Here is a 20,213-nt window from a genome sequence, read left to right on the forward strand (position 1 = left end):
ATAACCCTCGCACACTCAGTCAGTTCACCACTGTGGTACGAAACCATAACCCTCTCACACTCAGTCAGTTCACCACTGTGGTACGAAACAATAACCCTCGCACACTCAGTCAGTTCACCACTGTGGTACGAAACAATAACCCTCGCACACTCAGTGAGTTCACCACTGTGGTACGAAACCATAACCCTTGCACACTCAGTCAGTTCACCACTGTGGTACGAAACCATAACCCTCGCACACTCAGTCAGTTCACCACTGTGGTACGAAACCATAACCCTCGCACACTCAGTCAGTTCACCACTGTGGTACGAAACCATAACCATCTCACACTCAGTCAGTTCACCACTGTGGTACGAAACCATAACCCTCGCACACTCAGTGAGTTCACCACTGTGGTACGAAACCATAACCCTCTCACACTCAGTCAGTTCACCACTGTGATACGAAACCATAACCCTCTCACACTCCGTCAGTTCACCACTGTGCTACGAAACCATAACCCTCGCACACTCAGTCAGTTCACCACTGTGGTACGAAACCATAACCCTCGCACACTCAGTGAGTTCACCACTGTGGTACGAAACCATAACCCTCTCACACTCAGTCAGTTCACCACTGTGGTACGAAACCATAACCCTCGCACACTCAGTCAGTTCACCACTGTGGTACGAAACAATAACCCTCTCACACTCAGTCAGTTCACCACTGTGGTACGAAACCATAACCCTCTCACACTCAGTCAGTTCACCACTGTGGTACGAAACCATAACCCTCTCACACTCAGTCAGTTCACCACTGTGGTACGAAACCATAACCCTCTCACACTCAGTCAGTTCACCACTGTGGTACGAAACCATAACCCTCGCACACTCTGTCAGTTCACCACTGAGGTACAAAACCATCTGGGCTCAGACAAGGAGGGGATGTGGGGTGGGGGGATGAGGAAAGGAAATGAGCTGTTGACCAAAGTCTGTGGGCTGCAGCTAATGTGCAACGCTGCATCGAAGGCAAGGTGCCCTTACATACACAAATAACATATTTAAAGGCTGCATGAGATTTCAAATTGTGTTTTTTTTAAAGCATTATATAATAATCGCCGCCATGGTGCATATAGGTAATCTTCAGTCTTTTTTTTCTCGAATCACACCTGATGCTTCAGAGGCCGTGTCTAATGCTTCTGGGAAAGGAACGTCCCTGATATTTACTTGGGATTTATAAGACAGCCAATCAGCAGCAAGGTTGTGATCATGCGATTTGGTTTTTTATCACATGCAAGCTGAAAGGGCTTGCTGCTGATTGACTGTTTTAATATATTATTTAAATATTTTATATTAGATTATTATTATTTGAATAATATAATATTTTTTACTGGAAGCATTTCACACAGCCACTTATAGTATGTGTGTGAAATCCTTTACTACCGCAACAGTTATGATTACAAAAAAAAGACAAAAGATAGCCTCAAGCCTCATAGCAGTGGTTATTCTTATTAATTATTTCTAAATGTAATCCAATATATTGTGCAGCGCTAAGATAAAGCCATCAGAACTGCGAGAAAAGAACAGAAACAAAAATCACAATGGTTTCAGATTTTTTGATTTTGGGCGACATTAGCACAGGAGGTAAGAGCAGTGGTCTGGCAATTGGAGGGTGGCCGGTTCGACCCTGCCCTGGGTGTGTCAGTGTCCCTGAGAAAGACACCTAACCCCTAAATGCTCCTGACGAGCTGACTGGTGCCTTGCATGGCAGCCAATCGCTGTTGGTCTGTGAGTGTGTGTGTGAATGGGGTAATGAGAAGCATCAGTTGGACTGCGCTTTGGTTAAAGGCGCTATATAAATGCCGAGCGCAGACAGAGCGCAGACAGAGCGCAGGCAGAGCGCAGGCAGAGCGCAGGCAGAGCGCAGGCAGAGCGCAGACAGAGCGCAGGCAGAGCGCAGGCAGAGCGCAGGCAGAGCGCAGGCAGAGGGCTGGTTCACAGCCCAGCCGAGCACAGACAGAGCGCAGACAGAGCGCAGACAGAGCGCAGACAGAGCGCAGACAGAGCGCAGACAGAGCGCAGACAGAGGGCTGGTTCACAGCACAGACAGAGCGCAGACAGAGCGCAGACAGAGCGCAGACAGAGCGCAGACAGAGCGCAGACAGAGCGCAGACAGAGGGCTGGTTCACAGCGCAGGCAGAGGGCTGATTCACAGCGTAGCTCCCCTGCGGTCTGTGCAGCCGACAGCCCCTCAGAACTCCACAGAGCCAGACAGCGCGGAGAGGAAGTGAGCCGACAGCCCAATGCCCACAGGGCCCTCCAGGGGACCCGCCGGCCCCCAGACATGGCCCTTCCTGACATCACACACGCTGGGCTGCTCGGCCAAGGCCTTCCTCAGAGCCCCCACCGCCGCGTCTCCCGGCCCGACTGATTTATAGAGTCCTGTCTGGACCCCTCCCGCTGGAACGGGCCGACCACAACGGCACTCCAGCCAGGGACAGACATCCACTCGCAAGCTTAGAAAAACAACCCCCCTTGTCCCTCTCCCCAAAAGCTCCTCTCCCGTTCCTCCGAGCCTGTTTTGAGGAAGGCAACGCAATGACGTGATGACTTCATTTGTCGGCAGCTGTTTATCCCAAAAAGGTTTCCCATCTGACACACAACCTCAAATCTCAAAGGCCTCCCTTCCCCTGAAAGACTCCAGCTCGGACTGAGAGAGGTCTGTGTTCAGAGCGCTCTTCCCAAACCAACAGGGATGACCAAACTCATCCTGAAACTCCACCCGATGGGACAGGACCGGGCAGGACGTTCTTCCTCATGACGGGATGTGATCCTCCGCACAGCGGACAGGATCCCACAGGGATCACACGGCGGAGCCTGTGTGCGGATCTCCAGCCCCGATCCCAGAAAGCTACAGGTTCTGCCGGATTTCATTCTTACATCAAAATCATGAAAAATGATCAGTTCAGACCCAAGAAACCAGGTGAGCGTTAACAGTTCATCAGCTGCTTTAAGTCGATTTAATCTAACACTTGCTGGGGTGAGCAGACGTGTCCCCCAGCATGGTAAAGTATTTTGTTTCTCACATGCAGCGGCTTCTCCGCGCGTCAAACCGGTCTCCCTTCCGTCACCTGGATCAGGCCTGCGGGCCTGGTCTGAACACGCAGCCTGATAAAAATCTGACAAATTAGTAGCAAAGTAATGCATGTGGTGGAAAAGCAGGCCGGCTCAGATGGCTCCCTCCGTGCCAGAAACATGTGGATGTAACCGGATCCCCGGCTCTGTGCTGCCTGCTACGCAGGTGCAAAGCGAGACGCACTTCGGCGGGGCAAGAAAATCAAACCAGAGGGTCACAGCAAGCCCTAACGGACAGACAGCGACACCTCCATCGCACCCCCCCCCAAAAAAACCTATTCACAACAATGTTCTCCCCCCCCCCTTCTCATTTTATTATGTCTTCGTATTCACACACTTCCAGGCCAAGCTGAGAGAGATTCTTATCGCAAAGAAACACTTCCTCTCTGGGGCCCAGCGGTGAAACATTATTCAAAATGGCTGCCTGCTACTCGGCACCCCCCCCCCCTCCTGCAAATCTGCATCTCTATGGCAACACCACCTCCGCTTGTGGAAACACTTTTGTGTGAGATGGCGTTGTTGCACACGTTCTGGTCGGGACCAGACATCGGCGCTGCAAATCACGGCGGAAGCAAAGCCTGATGTAATTGGGCGGTTATTGAGTCAGGTGATGTAATCGGCAAGGCCGTCGCATCAGCAGGGATGAAAGAGCCCCGGACACTTTATTTTATTAGCCCTTATCAGCGGTGCAAGGGAAATCCCGTTACCACCGCCACGCGATCACTTCCAGCCGCCCCGCAGGGAACAGAAACTTTTCCCGCTGGTTGGAAAACTATATCCACACGGCTCATGAGCAACATTCCCAAAACCCTTCACATTAATAAAGGAATCACCTTTCTGGACAGATGCCATTATACAGGCCTGTATTGTGGTGGCTAACGTGCATGACTGGGTCCTAGAAGGTTGATGGTTCAAGCTCTGGTGTTGCAAAAAGATCTGCACAGCTGTTGGGCCCTTGAGCAAGGCCTTTAACCCAGCATTGCTCCAGGGGGGATTGTCCCCTGCTTAGTCTAATCAACTGTAAATTGCTTTGGATAAAAGAACAAATTATTTAATTTGAGATGCCATTATCCCTCAAAGAAGACAAAGATCGATCTTGTGTGTTCAAAGGAAGCAGTAGAAAGTGGCGAGTTTGGCGGACACAGAGGCGCTGGTCTGGGCTGGCAGCCGTCTCCGGGAGACAGGCGGGCAGGCCGGAGGGGGCGGGCGAGAGCGGTCTGCAGACAGACGGGCTGGATTACCGTCGCTCCAGGCCTTCCGCGGCCCTGTGCGAGAGTGTGTAGCAGGAGAGCGTGTAGCGTGTAGTGCGAGAGAGTGTAGCGTCAGCGCGCTCGCAAGCTACAGCCAGGAAACACAACCTTCCCTTCCTGTGTCTGTCAGAGCCCCCATGTCAAACACGCTCTGTTACAACACGCTCCCAACACCTGAGGACAGGTACAGCATTACATGTGCTGTACAGTGTTATCTGACATAATTATGGAACACGACACGTACGTAACGCTGTGTTTACTTATCTTTGATGATCACGTGGTTAATAAGCTGTACATTGGGCTGTGAGCTCCCTGTCAGCCAACAAGGGAAACACACAAGGGTAAAGCCACCCAACTGACAGGGGCGAATCTTTTCATACAGCACAATACAAACTCTATGAACCCTGATCAAATGGTTATTCCCCCACCAATCAGCAACCTGGCTGCAGTTTAGTCACATCTCCGGTCTCCCAGGTTCAAGGACACGAAGGCTGAGCAGAACACAGACCACAGGTTTACCTTTCGGCCCGACGATGACTTGTCCCAGCAGGGAATTCCTGTTTTTTTTCTCCTTTTCTTGCAATATAAATCAAAGCGGATCACAAGCAGTTCTACAAAGTGGGGTTCCATGCCAAGGGGGAAAGCGTGCATTATCACGATCATGACTGTATTTTCAGATATGCTGTAGGTACAGAGGAATGCTGTGTAAAGGATTTTCTGGGTTTTTTTTTTCCCCTTTCTTTCTTTCTTCCTCTCTGTCTCTTTCTTTCTTAAGTCTACAAACGATGTTATCTCCATCGAAGCTGCGTGGATACCTCTGATCTGTCAGCAGTGCAGCAATACAGAGAGGAAAACAGGAAAAGTTTAACAAAACAAAAAAATCACTTGAGCTGAAGAATTTCACCCAGCGTTGAAAGGACACCTTGGGCAGTTCTTCTCAAAGATTTTCAGCTTGCTTTACCATTAGCCTCAATGCCTTATGTGTTTTATGGATTTTTTTTTTTTGTTCTAAGCAAGTCCATTCTTATTTGAAAACAAGAGCCAGGAAAGTCTTACATAACCAAACACATGCCAAGCAAATAGACCAAGAACCTCTTCACAGAACCGCACAGTGCGGTTCCACAAGGGTTAAAGCCCGAAAGACGTATGGCTTTAACGGAGACGGGTCCTTTCCTGCAGACAGACATCGTGACCCTCGCGATTAAATGCCCTACCATTAAAAACAGGCCGTGAGCTGGAGCGGGGCCATTTCCACCCCCCCCCACTCCGACCGCAACAGTAGCGCAAGTTAAGGGCCGCTATGATTCAATCTGTCTGGAGCAGCCCGGCTGCGCAAGTCCATTCAGCCGCCCGCGATTCATTCATCACAAAAGCGTCTGCTCTCAGAGCGGCATAACCGACACCGCGTTTAGAGAAAAACACCAAATCACCACAACAAACTTCAGCAGGGGCCCCAGCCCGGGCATACATCACCGCGACTTTAATGATGATGGTAGATGAGGAGACATTTTTTATTCACTAATCCAAACTACCTTCCCCCTCCTGAGTGACTTCACTTCCAGAAGTTTGGCCCTAAAAAGTGCTATGCTAGTTGACTGGGCTGAAAGTGTAGTTAAACAGAAATCAATGCTTTCCTACGGTGTGTTTGTGTAGACAGTACCCTCTAATCAACGGGCGAGAAGAGGGCGCAGGAACGGTGAATTAGAGAGGCCTGGGGTCAGGCATTGTGGTTTTAAATTAAGATCCATCGCGCTTAAATCAGAGCAGGTATGGCCCACCTTGGTCCGAGGCACCTGGCCAGAGGAAATTAAACATGCAGGTGCTGATGGATGGAGCTCTGAGGAGAATGGAATAGCGTAAATGAAATGGCTTTGCTTGGTGGCCCGAAACGTGTCGCTTATTGCCTTAATTAAAATCGTTTCGGCACAGGAGCACTGCACCTGGCGGGGCAGGTTAGCCGGGGCGTTACGCACTTAGACCTGAAGGGCGGCGGAGTTGAAAGGGACGATGAATAATATCGTAACAACAGATTTCACATCCAACTCAGACAGATCGATCCAGTCAGCCCATGAAATCATGGTAGGTAGCAAGAATCATTCTTACTGAAATCCCAACATTCAAGGCGTTATACGTCTTGTATCATACCGCAAGGAGCTGAAGCAACACCTAAAATTTGATCGTCCATTCCAAATGTGGGGAGTTGCGCCAAACGCACTGGTCACACTCCAATTTTCCATTTTCCGATTCCTTACATATACATTATTTTTCCATCACAGATAAAAATAAATGTTTAATATTGAATGGGCAGTAAAATACTATCACTCAAGATGTTGCAATTTAAAAAAGGAAATATTTTTTTCCCCCCTTTTTAAACGCGGATCACAAATTTGACTCTCAACTCTTCCTGCACATTGTGACCCGACTTCAATTTAAAATCGCAGAGCTCCAGGAGGCAGACTTTATTTAAACCGACCGCAGGCCAGGAGCCGAAATGAGTTTTCAACAGCGTGAGACAGGCCCCTGTTCTGGTCCTCCGTCCTGCTTTAAAAAAATAAAAAAAGTTTCAAACGTCACCTCCCGACACATAATCGTGACAAATCGAAGCAATGAACTGGAAAAAGGAGGAATACTGGTGGTAAGGAGATTTCGGGGCGAGCGACTAGACTCGTTTGTCAGAAGGAATATATCAATATTTCCCTTCCCCGGTCTCTGGGACACACGCTGCTCTAATGAGTATTAACAGGGGGCGACAGCGACGAGAACACCCGTTTCACATTCGGTTCATAGCGACAGGGGCGCTAACAGGAAGCTAGCATGTGCCGCTGGGTTTAACGGGAGCAGGTCCGGAGACTCACGGCTCCCCAGGGCCCGAGGGGCCCGTGGGTTTAATGTCTGGAGCAGATGTCTCGTCTGCTCCGGCTAGGGTGCCCGTCTGGTCCCGGGACCGGGGTCGCAGCGACAGGACGGGGGCACGATTCGACACGGGGCGCCCCGCCCGACCTCACCGACCGCCGGCGCCTAATTCAGAGAGACAGACTGTCCACCCTGACAGCACCTCACTTCTCATCAACTTACTTCTCTAAAGTCTTTTTTTTTTTAAACCTCGATTCCACGTCCTCGCAAAAAGGGATGAAGTGGCAGGACTGCTTAGATTCAAAGTCTAGACGACAAGTCTGACGGGTCAAAACTCCTTGCAGAACAAGCCTACTTCTGGATTTAGGTATGCATGCTGCATGCGGTGGGACTCACAAGCTGAAATTTATTAGCAAATTAACAGGAACTAAACGAGACACAAAAATAAACTGGCACGATGGGGCTCCATTAAAATTCTTCCATAACAGTCAAGAAACGGTGGTCAAAAACTGGCCTGAAAAACGAAACACTTCGGGCGGCTCATTTAAAACAACTTTTATCCGCGCTGAACAACAGTTCCGAGAATCAGACACGATGAATAAAATATGCATCTCAAACCTCCTCCTCCCCCATAAACTAAAGATCCCCAAATAAAGCCGATCGTTTTGAAAAGCATTTAAAAAGTACCTTTTTAAAAAAACATGAAGTCAGCTCTGGTTAAGGCATCAGTCTCACAACGAAACCCATTGATTTATAGAGAGAGGGCTACATAAACGCCACCGCAATATATTAGCCTCCATAGCAGTTCTGCTGTCTGCCCGAGTAGATGTCTGTTGCATGCCTTTCCGAGTAAGGTCTGGCCAAGGCTGGTGCTTTGGGTGGGGGGGGAGGGGGGGGACAGCTACCTCAAACCGCTGCCCGCTACGTGAACCTCCACCAGCAGCACACTGGGGTTAACGAGGGCCCGGCTAACAGCCTCCAGCATTCCTGGGTCCGCACCAGCATACCAGCCATTCATGGTATATGGTGCGTTAGGACATGAATGTTGTTTGGATTTAGGAAGCAGGAACACACGCAAATCGGGCGGTTTTGGGGACTGGTGAGGAGTGGGTCGAGTAATCAAGCTCCATTTATTGCAAGATCTGTGGAGACAGGGCTGCCTCGAAAAAGAGATTCCTCCCTCTCAACGAGATTCCTTGATAAAACGTAAAACGAAAAAAGCGAAGATCCGACCATCACCTTTCATTCAGCCTTGTCGGAGAGCACCGCGCTCCCCACAGACACCCGCTTAACGAGGCTCTCAGCTAGGGGACACGCTCTCCCTTTCACGGGTACGAAAACATCAACGGGGACCGCGCTTAATTTACGGCGGCTGTTAAGAGTTCAATGCATCCAAGCTCCCAGCATAACTCCAGCTTTTTATGATGTGAAATGGCATTGCGGCATTCTTAATTTCCCTTATTGATCGGACTGCTCGGTGCGCAGCGCGGGAGGGGGTTGGTGAATTGCTCACGGGCAGCAGGGGAGGGGGGGTCGCCGAATTGCCCGCGGACCCAAGGCGACTGTTCAGAGGAAACGCATTACACCACATTACTTACAGCACTTCCTGCAGCAGGGGTTAGTAATCCAGGACGACTAGCACGTCTTAAAATGGACGCCATTCTGCGTAAGAGCCCCGTCTCGAGGACTTATACGAGGAATGCCCCCCCCCCCACCCACCCATGAGATTCAAACCACCAACCTCCCGGTGATAAGCCTGGTTCCCGCCCAGGGCAGAGATAAGCTCTCCGCGAATCCACAGCCCTTCCTTCCTGTGAGAGCGCCTGTGTGGTCTCGTCAGGAAGCCGGCGGAGCGCTCGCCCTCCCTCGGAAGCCGGAGAGGAGGGGATTATGCGCCTTTTCCACAGAACGAGGCCGGATGAGCGTCACGTCGGAGCGCCGACGTTCCCGGTTCGGTCCCCGCCATCCGGCACTTCAGCGCCGACACGCACACCACTCGCCCCGCCAGCCCAGCGCGCCGCTGGGAGCCTCCACACAGACACGGCCAGCCTCTTTTAACACGGAGTCCAGCAAATATTTTCAAAGAAAATGACCCATGGTACACAGTGTATTATAACAGCTGACAATGTTGAAGGAAGTCTAGACTCATTGCTGCCAATAGCAAATATTATAATACCGTTTAACAAGCTATCTGGCGGTTTTAAAGATCTTACTGTGGGAGCAGGGATCTCTGAAGGACATTTATTGGGCACACGCGCAGCTACCGGAGTGGAGCGTAGGGGTGACACTTAAAAAACGGACGCAGAAGTAGGAGTCTAAGCCCCATTACTCAACAAGATGGCCGTCCGGCACCATTAACGGTGGAGGGCTGTGGGCGAGGACGCCCGGAACACAACGACGGCGTGGGCTGGGGAGGCTTCAGCGAGCAGAACCATCTTAATTCCCCTTTTAATGAAAAATAAAAACAACACCGTCATCATTAATCCAGCCAGATACTGCACTAGGGCTGTCACTGTGGATGAGAGGGAGCGATTCCCCCCCCCCCCCAACCCTTGGAGCCTGCCCTTAATGCCACTCATTAAAACCGTGCTAATTTGATCTGCTGTTAATGAACTGTAAGTTGCGCCCAAATTAAAGCATTAGCCTCATAACAGTATGTTGACAGTTGAGAGAAAAAAAAAAAAAAAAAAAGCTGAATTGCAGAGTTTTCTGCACAGCGCACTGCAGATTAAGAATAATACCCTGGAAAATGTCAATAGGTACAGTAAGTTCCTTTCAGAGGCCATAATTCAACTTAATTGAGACCGAAATGAGAGCCGTTTCTCGACAAAGTGGCTTGCAGGAAGGAAAAGTGTACATCAGAGATACTGACTCATTGGCCATCGGACGTGGATAATCGCCAGGACACGCTAAGTGGCCAGCCGCAGAGGAGTGAGCCGAGACACATGACAACCATCTAACCAGCCTGCAGATTCCTGGATCCACATGTAGGCTGGGAAGATGCCTGCTCACGTGGCCAGCAGGGCGGCGCTAGAGGGGGGACACACACCAACTTTAACTTTAAAGACCCAAGGAGACGGGAGGCCACGTTCATGAATGATATATCAGTTTCGATGTTTTTACACGTTGTTTTTCAGTGCCTTCGGTCAGACGTGCAAGGAAGCACACCGTTTTCATCAAGAGGAAACCATTCATCACTATAAATACAGATCCCATAAACACTTCTGGACTGGATATCTCCCCCCACTTCCTATCAATGTGGAGAGATGATGTCAACATCAGTGCAACTCTACCTCCTACAATTACACAAAGCCCAAATCTATTTTCATTAACAAAAATGGGCCATTCAATCAATGGTCATTTTAACCGTAATCAAATATTGGCAAGTTATTCTCCACTTATCATTCCAAGTGATTCCAGATTAGCGGATTCCATTGGAGCTCCTTAAAAAGAGATACATGAACAGGGTGAGGGACCAAGCCTGCCCTCCATGTTGCGAATGACTGGCTTCCATGCTGTGAATGAATCAGCGGCCAACAATGAGCTCGCTTGATTCGCCCTGACATTCGCCTGTGAACGAGCACCAACTGGATTCTGACGAAGAGGATCGGAGTTTAGAACATTCTGGCGCATCTTAAGAACTTGCATGCAATGTGACCTCATCATGGGTAAATTAAATCCATTCGTCACAGATAAAATATCTACTCTTCCCGTCAAACATGGAAATCTACTTAAAATGTAATCCAGCGACGATACATGTTTACAAAATAACTGTGCCAATATTTGAGACTTTAATATTTTTTAATAAACTGACTTTTATTTATTTAATCACTTTTGAATGGATAGGAACATTATCTTCTATTTAAATCACAGAAGATTATTGAGTCCTAATCTACAATGATGCTAATGCAGCCGACCTCAAATATATTAATTAATGAAACGCACAAATGCAAAAGTAAGTGAAGCACAACTCATAGTCAGAAAAGCGCATATCCAATTTCCCAAAAAATAAAACAAAACAAGGGAGAGGACAGCAGGGCTTGTACACACTGTGAACTTTCTGTGCTCCTCTCACACTTTGACTGTCCCAGACAAAGCCGGGCTAATTTACTGCTCCCAAACATCTGAACTTCATCACACTAATCAGCATAAATCACGACAGAACAGGGTCTTATTGTTCTATTGCTGACCACCCAAATTATAATCATTAATGGCCAGACATTACCAAGCCCTTGTCTGTTCCAAGAGGAGATTTTTGTAAGCAAGAGAAACCTAACCTTTCATGTAGCATAACGAACTTGTTTAGCATGCGTCTTAAAAAATAACATTTTAAAGGGATGATGGAGAAGAACATGAAGTATGAAATATTTCAAACCAAAGCTGCACAAATGACGTACCACCAGTATGGTCCAGATTTTTTTTGTACACGTTTTTTCCACAATCCTCAATTGAAGCATTTTGAATCAACAACTGTGTTTTCCACAATCCTCAATTGAAGCATTTTGAATCAACAACTGTGTGTTTGTCGCAAAAGCTTCAGCAAACTGTTGGGATTCTGTTACAAAATTCCAAGTGTAGCAAGCAGAACTCTGCCTTTGGCCCTGCGGTGCAGTATGTCACTCAGGAGCTGTTTTAGGGAGCAGTGAGAGGAAAGGGCAGGAACGTCAGGTGCATCTTCCTCAAAAAGCCCCCCCCATTCCGCCAAACGTGACCTCACAACCGCGCCGGTCTGAGCTCCAGGATGCCAGGGCGTCTCCCCGCCGCCGGTCCCAGGACACCGATGAGACGGCATCCGTCACAGAGCATAAAACTCGGAAAACTCTCACATCCCTTCAACTCGGCTATTCCCAGGAACACCCCGCCCTACCCACCCACCCCAACCCCAGCTCCGGCATCAATTCGGTCCGGGAAAACCGAATGTGGAAAGCCGCAGCGGTCCCCTACAAAGGGTCCCCTAAAGCCGGCTTATTTAGACCAACGCTCATGTCGACATTATCGCTCACGGACGCGGTAATGACCACCCTTCGGAGCAGTAGTGGAGCTGTGATGGACACACTAATCCCTCTCACACCGTATCAACACAACCCGCTCCCGCGTCAAAGCCGCCAGTGACCGTCACAGAAAAACCAGGTGACCCTACAATTCAGTGACAGCTTACAGTGAATTAACTCCAGATTTTTTTTTTTTTTGCGCCTTTCAGAAATCGATATTCCTGCTCTATTGAGAGATTTATAAAGGCAGTGTCAAGCTTTTACTGCAGTAATTACCTGTAAACTGACGCAGGTTTTCACACATCAGGGTCGCACAGGGAGCCATTCAGGCCCAAAGGAAAGTTGCGAAAAATACAGCAGACGTCTGGACACCGAGCAAAGCCTCAAAACAATACCAACCCCATTATCACATTTCATTTCATGTCCTCCAGACCAGAGAACTGTGTGGCCATATTACTTAACCACATCTTCAGGTGGGTGTTTGCAATTAATGGCATGGAAACGCTTCAAGATCACAAAATGGTTCCCCCCCCCCCCCCCCCCCCTGTTTTATAGATACACCTACTGCAATGTGTTCCTAACTTGTTCCATTTTAAAAAAATTTACCTGCCCCATCTTCCGTTACGTTTTATGTTATTTATAACGGCACTTAAAAAAAGGTCAACAAATGTTATCCCAGCAAGAGCGGGGACGATGTTTCCGCCCGGCTGCGCTCCTTTCTGGAGCCCGGCCGTGTTTTTATGTGACGCGCTGAAGCGGCGGGGGCCCGGGAGTTCGCCACGCTTGGGCAGCCTCGTTAGCCGGACCGGGCCCCCTCCCCCGCGGGTTTCCCAGGGTCCGTGAAGGCGAAAACGACCTTGCGCCAAATAAACCCAGAGCCGCCATCACGTACCCGCGCCACCGCTGTTCTAATTGCGGGGAATAAAAACGCAGATCCATAACTCAAGTCACCAACGCAACAATAATAGGAAATAATCTGCTGACACGAGCAGAGACGCCCATGGGTGGCTCACGGTTGCCATGGCGAGATAAGAACTGCTGACCAGAGGAAGGGGGGGGTGGGGGTGGGTGGGGGTGGGTGGGGGGGGGGGGGGGGGGGTAATGATGCTGGTCAGGTCCCAGGAGTCTCTGGGCCTGACACCAGAACGTGTGACGTCATTGGGTGACATAACTGCCAAAGTTTTCCAGTCATTTTTTTTTTTTTTTTTTTCTTTACTTGGAACCTGAAATGAGGAACTGTAGTCTTGGATTACCCGGAGAGCTAAACAGATGTGACACAGCCAAAGTCTACAGAAACACAAACAATTACCTGTACCATTTAATTTTCAGGGGGAAAATTAACAGCCGCAAATCTCAAATTTGCTCTTTTCTCCCGATAAACTGTTCCACACACTCCCTTTGGAGGGCCCTTATGAAACAATTACAGATTCATGAAGACTCCTACTGGATTAGCTCAATGAAATACTGTAGCACCAAAAGATATAAGGAACCCTAACCCTGACAGCATCACAATACAATTATTGAGATTTATGTACCATTTCAAATACAGCAGGTACAGATATAGATTTCATGCAACCCTGAAGTTTATAAATGCATGGAAAAATCAATAGACTCTGTTTTTCTACCATAACCACGCATGGACTTCTTAGGTACTGCGTTCTCCTCAAACTCCCAGGGGAATACCCAGATTTCAATAGGATTCTGGCTCCAATTATTAAAAAATGAATACATAAAAAGAAAAATCTATGCTGCATATTCCGGGAAATTGTACCAAGGAAGAAGAACATTTCTATAGACTCAAAAATAGATATTTTGCTGATGGTTAAGCGATTTTGCACTCATAAAAGGCATTCTGGTAGCGTATGCTAAAGCTCCAGAACAGAGCAACAGAAAGCCCATAAATCACACGTCTCGCTACGATCCTGCAAAGACAAGGCCTCTACAGATCCTCACAGAACGGTTATGAATTAATGTAAACTAAGCTATTCCCTTTTTTTTTTCCCCTCATAAAAATCTTTATTTTAAAACACAATTTCATGCTTAGGGGGAAAAAAAAAAGAAAGAAAAAAAAGAAAAAAAAAAGAGCAGGCGGTGAAATGGCAGCTGAAGAAGTGCTAGCTCAGCTGTGCTATCGGTTACATCCGTCCCCTGCCCCACACCCCCCGCCCTCAAACACAGGCTCATCTAAAGAGGGCTGCCTCCCATGAATTACGATTCTCTCCTCCGCTACGGACCAGTGGACAGGTTATTCTTGGACACGCTCAATCCCATAAAATGAGATGTCCAACCCCCGCGTTTAAATATGAAACGGTATTGAGTGCAGAGCTGGCCGAGGCATTAAAGGGGGTCTGGCAGCACAAGAAAGCCATTGTTTCCCCGGCGCTCATACGGCCCGGCGCCCAGGCATACGCTGCTCCCACCTGTAGGCCATTCCCTCTGCAGGCCCATCCTTAAGAGCTAGGCCCGTGGAACCATCTAGAATCTAGAAACCGATTCCTTCATTTTATCATCCAAAGGCTTCCGGGGTGCTTCTTCTTTTGTTTGGCCATCTTCTGATGGTTCACGGCTTGTAATTTCACCTGTAAATGGCAGTTCATGCGGGTTTCCCCCGTGGCACTTTGTCGTTTGTGGTTGTTGGGCATAAGACCCGTTTTGGACTTGAAACCAGCTCTGCTCGGTGAAGGAGGAGGGATTATTAAAGCAGAAGTAATCCACAGCAACACTCATAATCTAATTTGCACCTCGTTCTCGCTCAACCGTACAGTTCCTGATGTGAGGTTCAACAGAGCAGGGCGTTTTTAACGGTTACCGTTTTTAACGGTAAACTGTTGCCTTAAAAAACGGTTTACAAAACGTGAATGAGGACCATTTAAATATTCGAATCAGTGACATTCCGCAGCAATAAGCAAACAGTCAGAGCAATTTTGTTGCAAAGAAAAAGGCAAAATAACCATTTTAAGGAAGAAGAAAATGTCCTTTTGACTGCTTGGGAATGAAGAACAGTCCCATTGAAAGCTGTGTGTGTCTCCATGTGTGCGTTGTGCGTTTTTTGTCTATATTTTACTGAACTCTGAACGGCCAGGAAAGGGAGTCTGAGGGAAGCAGGTCCCAGACGACGGCCGCCGTCCCGGGGCCTATAAAACGCCCCGCTTTCCCCCCCAGAAACGTGCCTCTCCAGAAGGAGCGCGGGGACCGGGAGCTCGCCCCTGCCAGGGTAAACAGCCTCGGACAGGAGCGACGCAGAAAACAGACACACCCACACACCGCCCCGCCGTCAGAAACCACGCCGCGGAGACACAGACACTGAAATATGCGGCCGCACAGTCGCAGGAAACAAATGTTTAATTCACAGGTCCGCAGAGAAAGTGCTGATTATTTTTCCAGAGGGACTTAGCTTTCATTGCAGAGCCTGGCCAAGGCTGTACCAATACGCTGGGCAGGCTGGAGAGGACCCCTCGCTTGGGGAAAAAAAAAAAGAGAGAGAAAAAACACTCCTTTCTTCTCCTTTAATTTCCCATCCATCAGGGTTCTGTTCTGCGGACTCTGCGTAGGTGAGGTCGTGATCCTGAGACGGCTGAAGTTGTCAGGAGGCGCGTCGGATTACCGTGTGACGTCCCATTAAAAATGGAACGCGCATGAGGGCACTAAAAATGAGCGCAGCTGACTTTTCAAATCCTTCTCAGGAGTACTTACCCGCTTCCAACTGAAAAATTATACCTGCTCAGCCGTCTACTTAACTTCAACTGGAGCGACGGGCAATTCTTCTTCACTTTCTTCAATTCGTCTAAACCCACTTAAAAACAGTTGAGATCTCCGATTTCCTAAAATCTATGACTTCTATGACACTGAACTATAAACATTTTTGCCAAAAATCCAAAACCTCAAACCCAACAGTAGTAGCTGGCCGTTTTCTCCCTTTTGTCCCCCTAAATAAAGATATCACATCGCAATCACAGCAAAGAAACCGGATCCTGTTTACCAACAAAACACAGGCGATGAAACAAGGGTAATGAACACGGACGGATTCAGTCACGGTAATGAACGGAGCAGACTTACAAGAGGGAAAGAAAAAAACAAAAAAACACTGCAAGTCAAAACAACAGACCTGCAAATTACAGCTAATATATGTGGAAAATATTTATCTCATAGCATGGATTAATTAAGCATATTAAAAAGTAAGACCTTCGGCGACACGGCATACACAAATTAACCCAGATGCATAAATACACAGACGTGCGGATAGACAGACAAACGGATCGGCTTCAGGGACTGTTATTTATACTGTGGTGAAAGTTATGAATAATGAATGTCTCGGCGGAATTCCGGTGGCTAATTTCTCCAGCAAAGAGCTTAGTCTGCCGAACCGATACGTTACAATACAAGGCGTAGCGTTTATTGCGAAACTGCGGGACGATATTACGGTCACTCAGAGCGCTCGCTGAGACATATGGGAGGCAGCGGCGCTCTGTAATTTTTGGGAATTGAATAAAACGTGTCGGTGGAGCGCGTCGGGGAGCGTCACGCCGGCGTGTCGCGGTGGAGCGCGGGTAGAACCGCGCGCGGCTTCCCACGCCGAGCCCGGGGACCGGGGGGGCCCCGCGGTGAGACTGCGGGGATTCGCAGGACGCGGAGTCCGCCCACGCCTCAGAGCCGACATGCGACCGCGCTGAGCTCCAGCGTATTAGCACAGAACCCGCCGGGCAGATGAAGCCACTGCGCGGTACAGCTCACTGGAGGAGGGGGGGGGGGGGGGGGGGATCACGACGGCTTATGAGGTTCCCTACGAGAGAACGTCTCAGACTTTAAACCCGGGAGAAATCCGGGGTTTATTAAAGCCGGGCGTGTTATCGCTCCGAAACATCGCTGACGACTTTGAATTCGGTAAATTCGCCATTGAAGCTCCGAGAGATGTTGTTGATTTGAAGTCAAAAGACTAAAACGTAAAATTCGCACTTTCTTGTGTGTTTACAGAAAATAACCTTAATCCCAAAACGGCCACTGGCGCAGGTGAATGCCTGGGGGAAAGGTGTAAATGAAATTGACTTTGGCCCTGCAGAAAGGAGCGCAGGGATTTCATTGTTTATTTTGAACGATGCAGGTTTCTCCTGCAGATGGAGGGGTTTTGGTGGACTGAAGCAGCAGCACAACCCCTGAGATATCACTCCTCCAGCTGACTCCACAGTGGGGGAAAGAAAGAGAGAGAGGGAGGGAGAGAGAGGGGGAGAGGGGAGAGAGAGAGTGGGAGAGAGGGAGGGGGAGGGAAAGAGCAAGAGAAGGAGAGGAGGAGAAGGGGAAAGGGGGAGAGAGAGAGAGAGAGAGAGAGAAAGAAAGAGAGAGAGAGAGGAAGGGAGGGGTGATGATGGGCTCCATGTGGAGCTGATCTGACAGAAGCCCTGACCTGACTGCATGGACTGCCACAACCTGACATCCACCCCACACACACACACACACACACACACACACACACACACACACACACACACGTGTGCATACAGATATACAGGGTACGCATGTGTGCTGCGCACGCACACACAGCCTCGTGCTTCCTGCGCGCCAGCACACACACAGAAACACCAGCAGACAGCGAGATGAGGCACGGAGGAGGGAAACAAACGCTGGCCCCAAGTGCCTAAAACATTCCTGCACCGCCGTATGGGACCTGAGACAGGTGGGGAGAGGCAATGGGGTCCTCAAAGGGGTGCTGTTGAGATACTAGCACAATTCCACAGGCCTCTCACTGCCGTAGGGGGACAGGTCCTTCCTGCCATGAGCCTCCAGGTGTGCCCTGGATGTCTATATTAATCCTGTGTGATATTAACCACGTCACGCTAGCCTTGTCCACGCTGCACTGCCCGTGGATAACTGTGCATTAAGCCTGTGTATTAAAGTGCAATAACGACATTCGGATGACTTATGGGTAAAATCAGCAAAGAGGAAAGAGTTAGGCTCAACTCTGTAAAACCTGTAATGGGCGGGGCTATCACAGGCAGTCAGTGAACATGTCATGAAAACCAGAAGACTTGTCTTTCTGCAGAAAAACAAAGAAAGAGCACTACTGGTCTCTAGCTGAGATTGGCTGCACACACTCATCCATTCACAAAGCCTCATTCGCCCCACGTTAGTTAGCTCTGTCCCCGTACGAAAGGGACCCTGAGAGGCTCAAAGTGCACTCTGCCTCTCCCGCTCTCCCACATCTTTCACACTGAGAGATTTAAGTGAAGAACCTCCAGCCCTGTGAGGTAGATTTATATAAAAACAAAAAACAGTCGTGCCGTCAAAGAGACGGATCTGTCACAGCTCAGTATCTCCAACAGACCTCCCACCACAAACCTCAAAAGATTCAGAAAGCAGGGATTCAGAGAGGGGGAATTAAGATGGTATTGGACTGGGGGTGGGGATTCGGGGGGTGAGGGAGGGGGGGGGGGGTAAGATGGTGTTGGACTGGGGGTGGGGAGGGTGGCTGCTACTTACAGACGTGAAGGCAAGCACTTCTTCATCGGTCAGCTTGTGGACGGGGTTGTTCTTCTGGAAATCCGTGCTGGAAACGCAGAGACGTACACGTTAATCAGCTGAGAGCACACAGAAGGTCAGCCATTCCCCCTCCGCCCCACTGGAGCTGTGCACCAGGGCTGTCTACTTCAATTTCTGCGTGACTACTTCTGTGGGTCCTTGTGGTTTCCTTTCAATCAACAAATTTAGGCCATGGAAAAATAGTTGTGTGGGCTCATTAGCCTATAAATGACTAAAGTGAACCACACAAGTGCTGAAAAATACCAAAAACAGTGCCTTGGCCATTAGCCCAGCCCTCCACCCCTCCATGACATTTTGCCTTTATTGATTTATACGCGGTCTGATGCTATCCCGGTAAATCAACAGCAAACTGTCGACTTGCAGAGCATTTCAAACAGCCATTCCTGCTACGAGAGAAAGGGCCTTCATTCCCCCCAGGTATCGCCGTTATGCACAACATACAATCTTCTGTGAAAGCAATTGATTCACGCAATCTGGATTTTTTGCGTTTTTCTTTGATGAGGAATTTCGAGGCACTTTGCTCGGGACGCCGAGTACGTTGGAAATGCTCGAGGGCCTCGATGGACCCATTTGCACCAGCAAATATTCGACACAACCTGCCGTGGTTTCTCCAAACGGCTGCTTTCTTATGCGTTTCAAATAAGCGGTGGAAAAGTACAGGATGACGCAACACATTCTGTGCCATTGGTCATAACAAAAACTGTGCCATTGGTTGCGATCAATCTGAAATTCTCACATTGGAAAAAGATCAATCTGAGATTCCCACATTGGAAAAAGATCAATCTGATCTCTGTCCAAAGTGGGAATTTCAGATTGATCTCTGTCCAACGTGGGAATTTCAGATTGGTCTCTGTCCAACATGGGAATTTCAATCTGATATTCCCAGATTGGACAGAGATCAATCTGAAATTCCCACGTTGGACAGAGGCCTCCTGGTCGTGGATGGTTCCCGATCTCATTCCCTCTCGTCTCAGATGTCAGAGCGAGGGCTCAGGGAGATTAGGAGCGATAACCAGAATTCCTCGTCTAAAGGCTTGTCCACTTTTACTTAAGGGTACAATAGGCAAGATTTTTGTGTTAAAACATTGTTACAAGACCATTGTAAATCCCTTCCTATCATTAAGAAAGACTCACTGACACGTTGACTCACCCTCTGCCTATGTTCATCGTCCTTAAATTCGGGTTTCAAAATATGCAGTTGATGGGTCGGTGGAGTGGTGGAGTCAGGCAAGCCGACCAATCAGCCGCCTGCCGCCACCGCCCACATCTCAGTAACCCCCCCGACCAGGTTACCTACAAGACCGGGGGTCGCAGTGGTACAGTTTTGGGAATGTGCTAAAAACGGTCCACTTTGGGGGTGGTAGACTGATCCTGCCTAGGAGAAGAGTAGGAAAACAGGCCTCCCTTCAATAGACCACAACTCGCCGAAATCGAGATTTATAACATAATAAAGCAGACCAGTCTCCAAACACACT

General features: G+C 48.9%; 1 protein-coding gene across 1 annotated transcript in view; it reads right to left on the reverse strand.

Annotated features, from left to right (window-relative positions):
- The window catches only part of ttc27 (tetratricopeptide repeat domain 27), a 98,172-nt gene that overhangs the window by 44,613 nt on the left and 33,346 nt on the right, over positions 1–20,213 (reverse strand). The window contains 1 exon segment of the mRNA XM_061227506.1: positions 18,679–18,745. Coding sequence (XP_061083490.1) covers positions 18,679–18,745 — 67 coding nt within the window.

The sequence above is a fragment of the Conger conger genome, chromosome 18 (genome assembly GCF_963514075.1).
Source record: "Conger conger chromosome 18, fConCon1.1, whole genome shotgun sequence".
Taxonomy (NCBI): domain Eukaryota; kingdom Metazoa; phylum Chordata; class Actinopteri; order Anguilliformes; family Congridae; genus Conger; species Conger conger.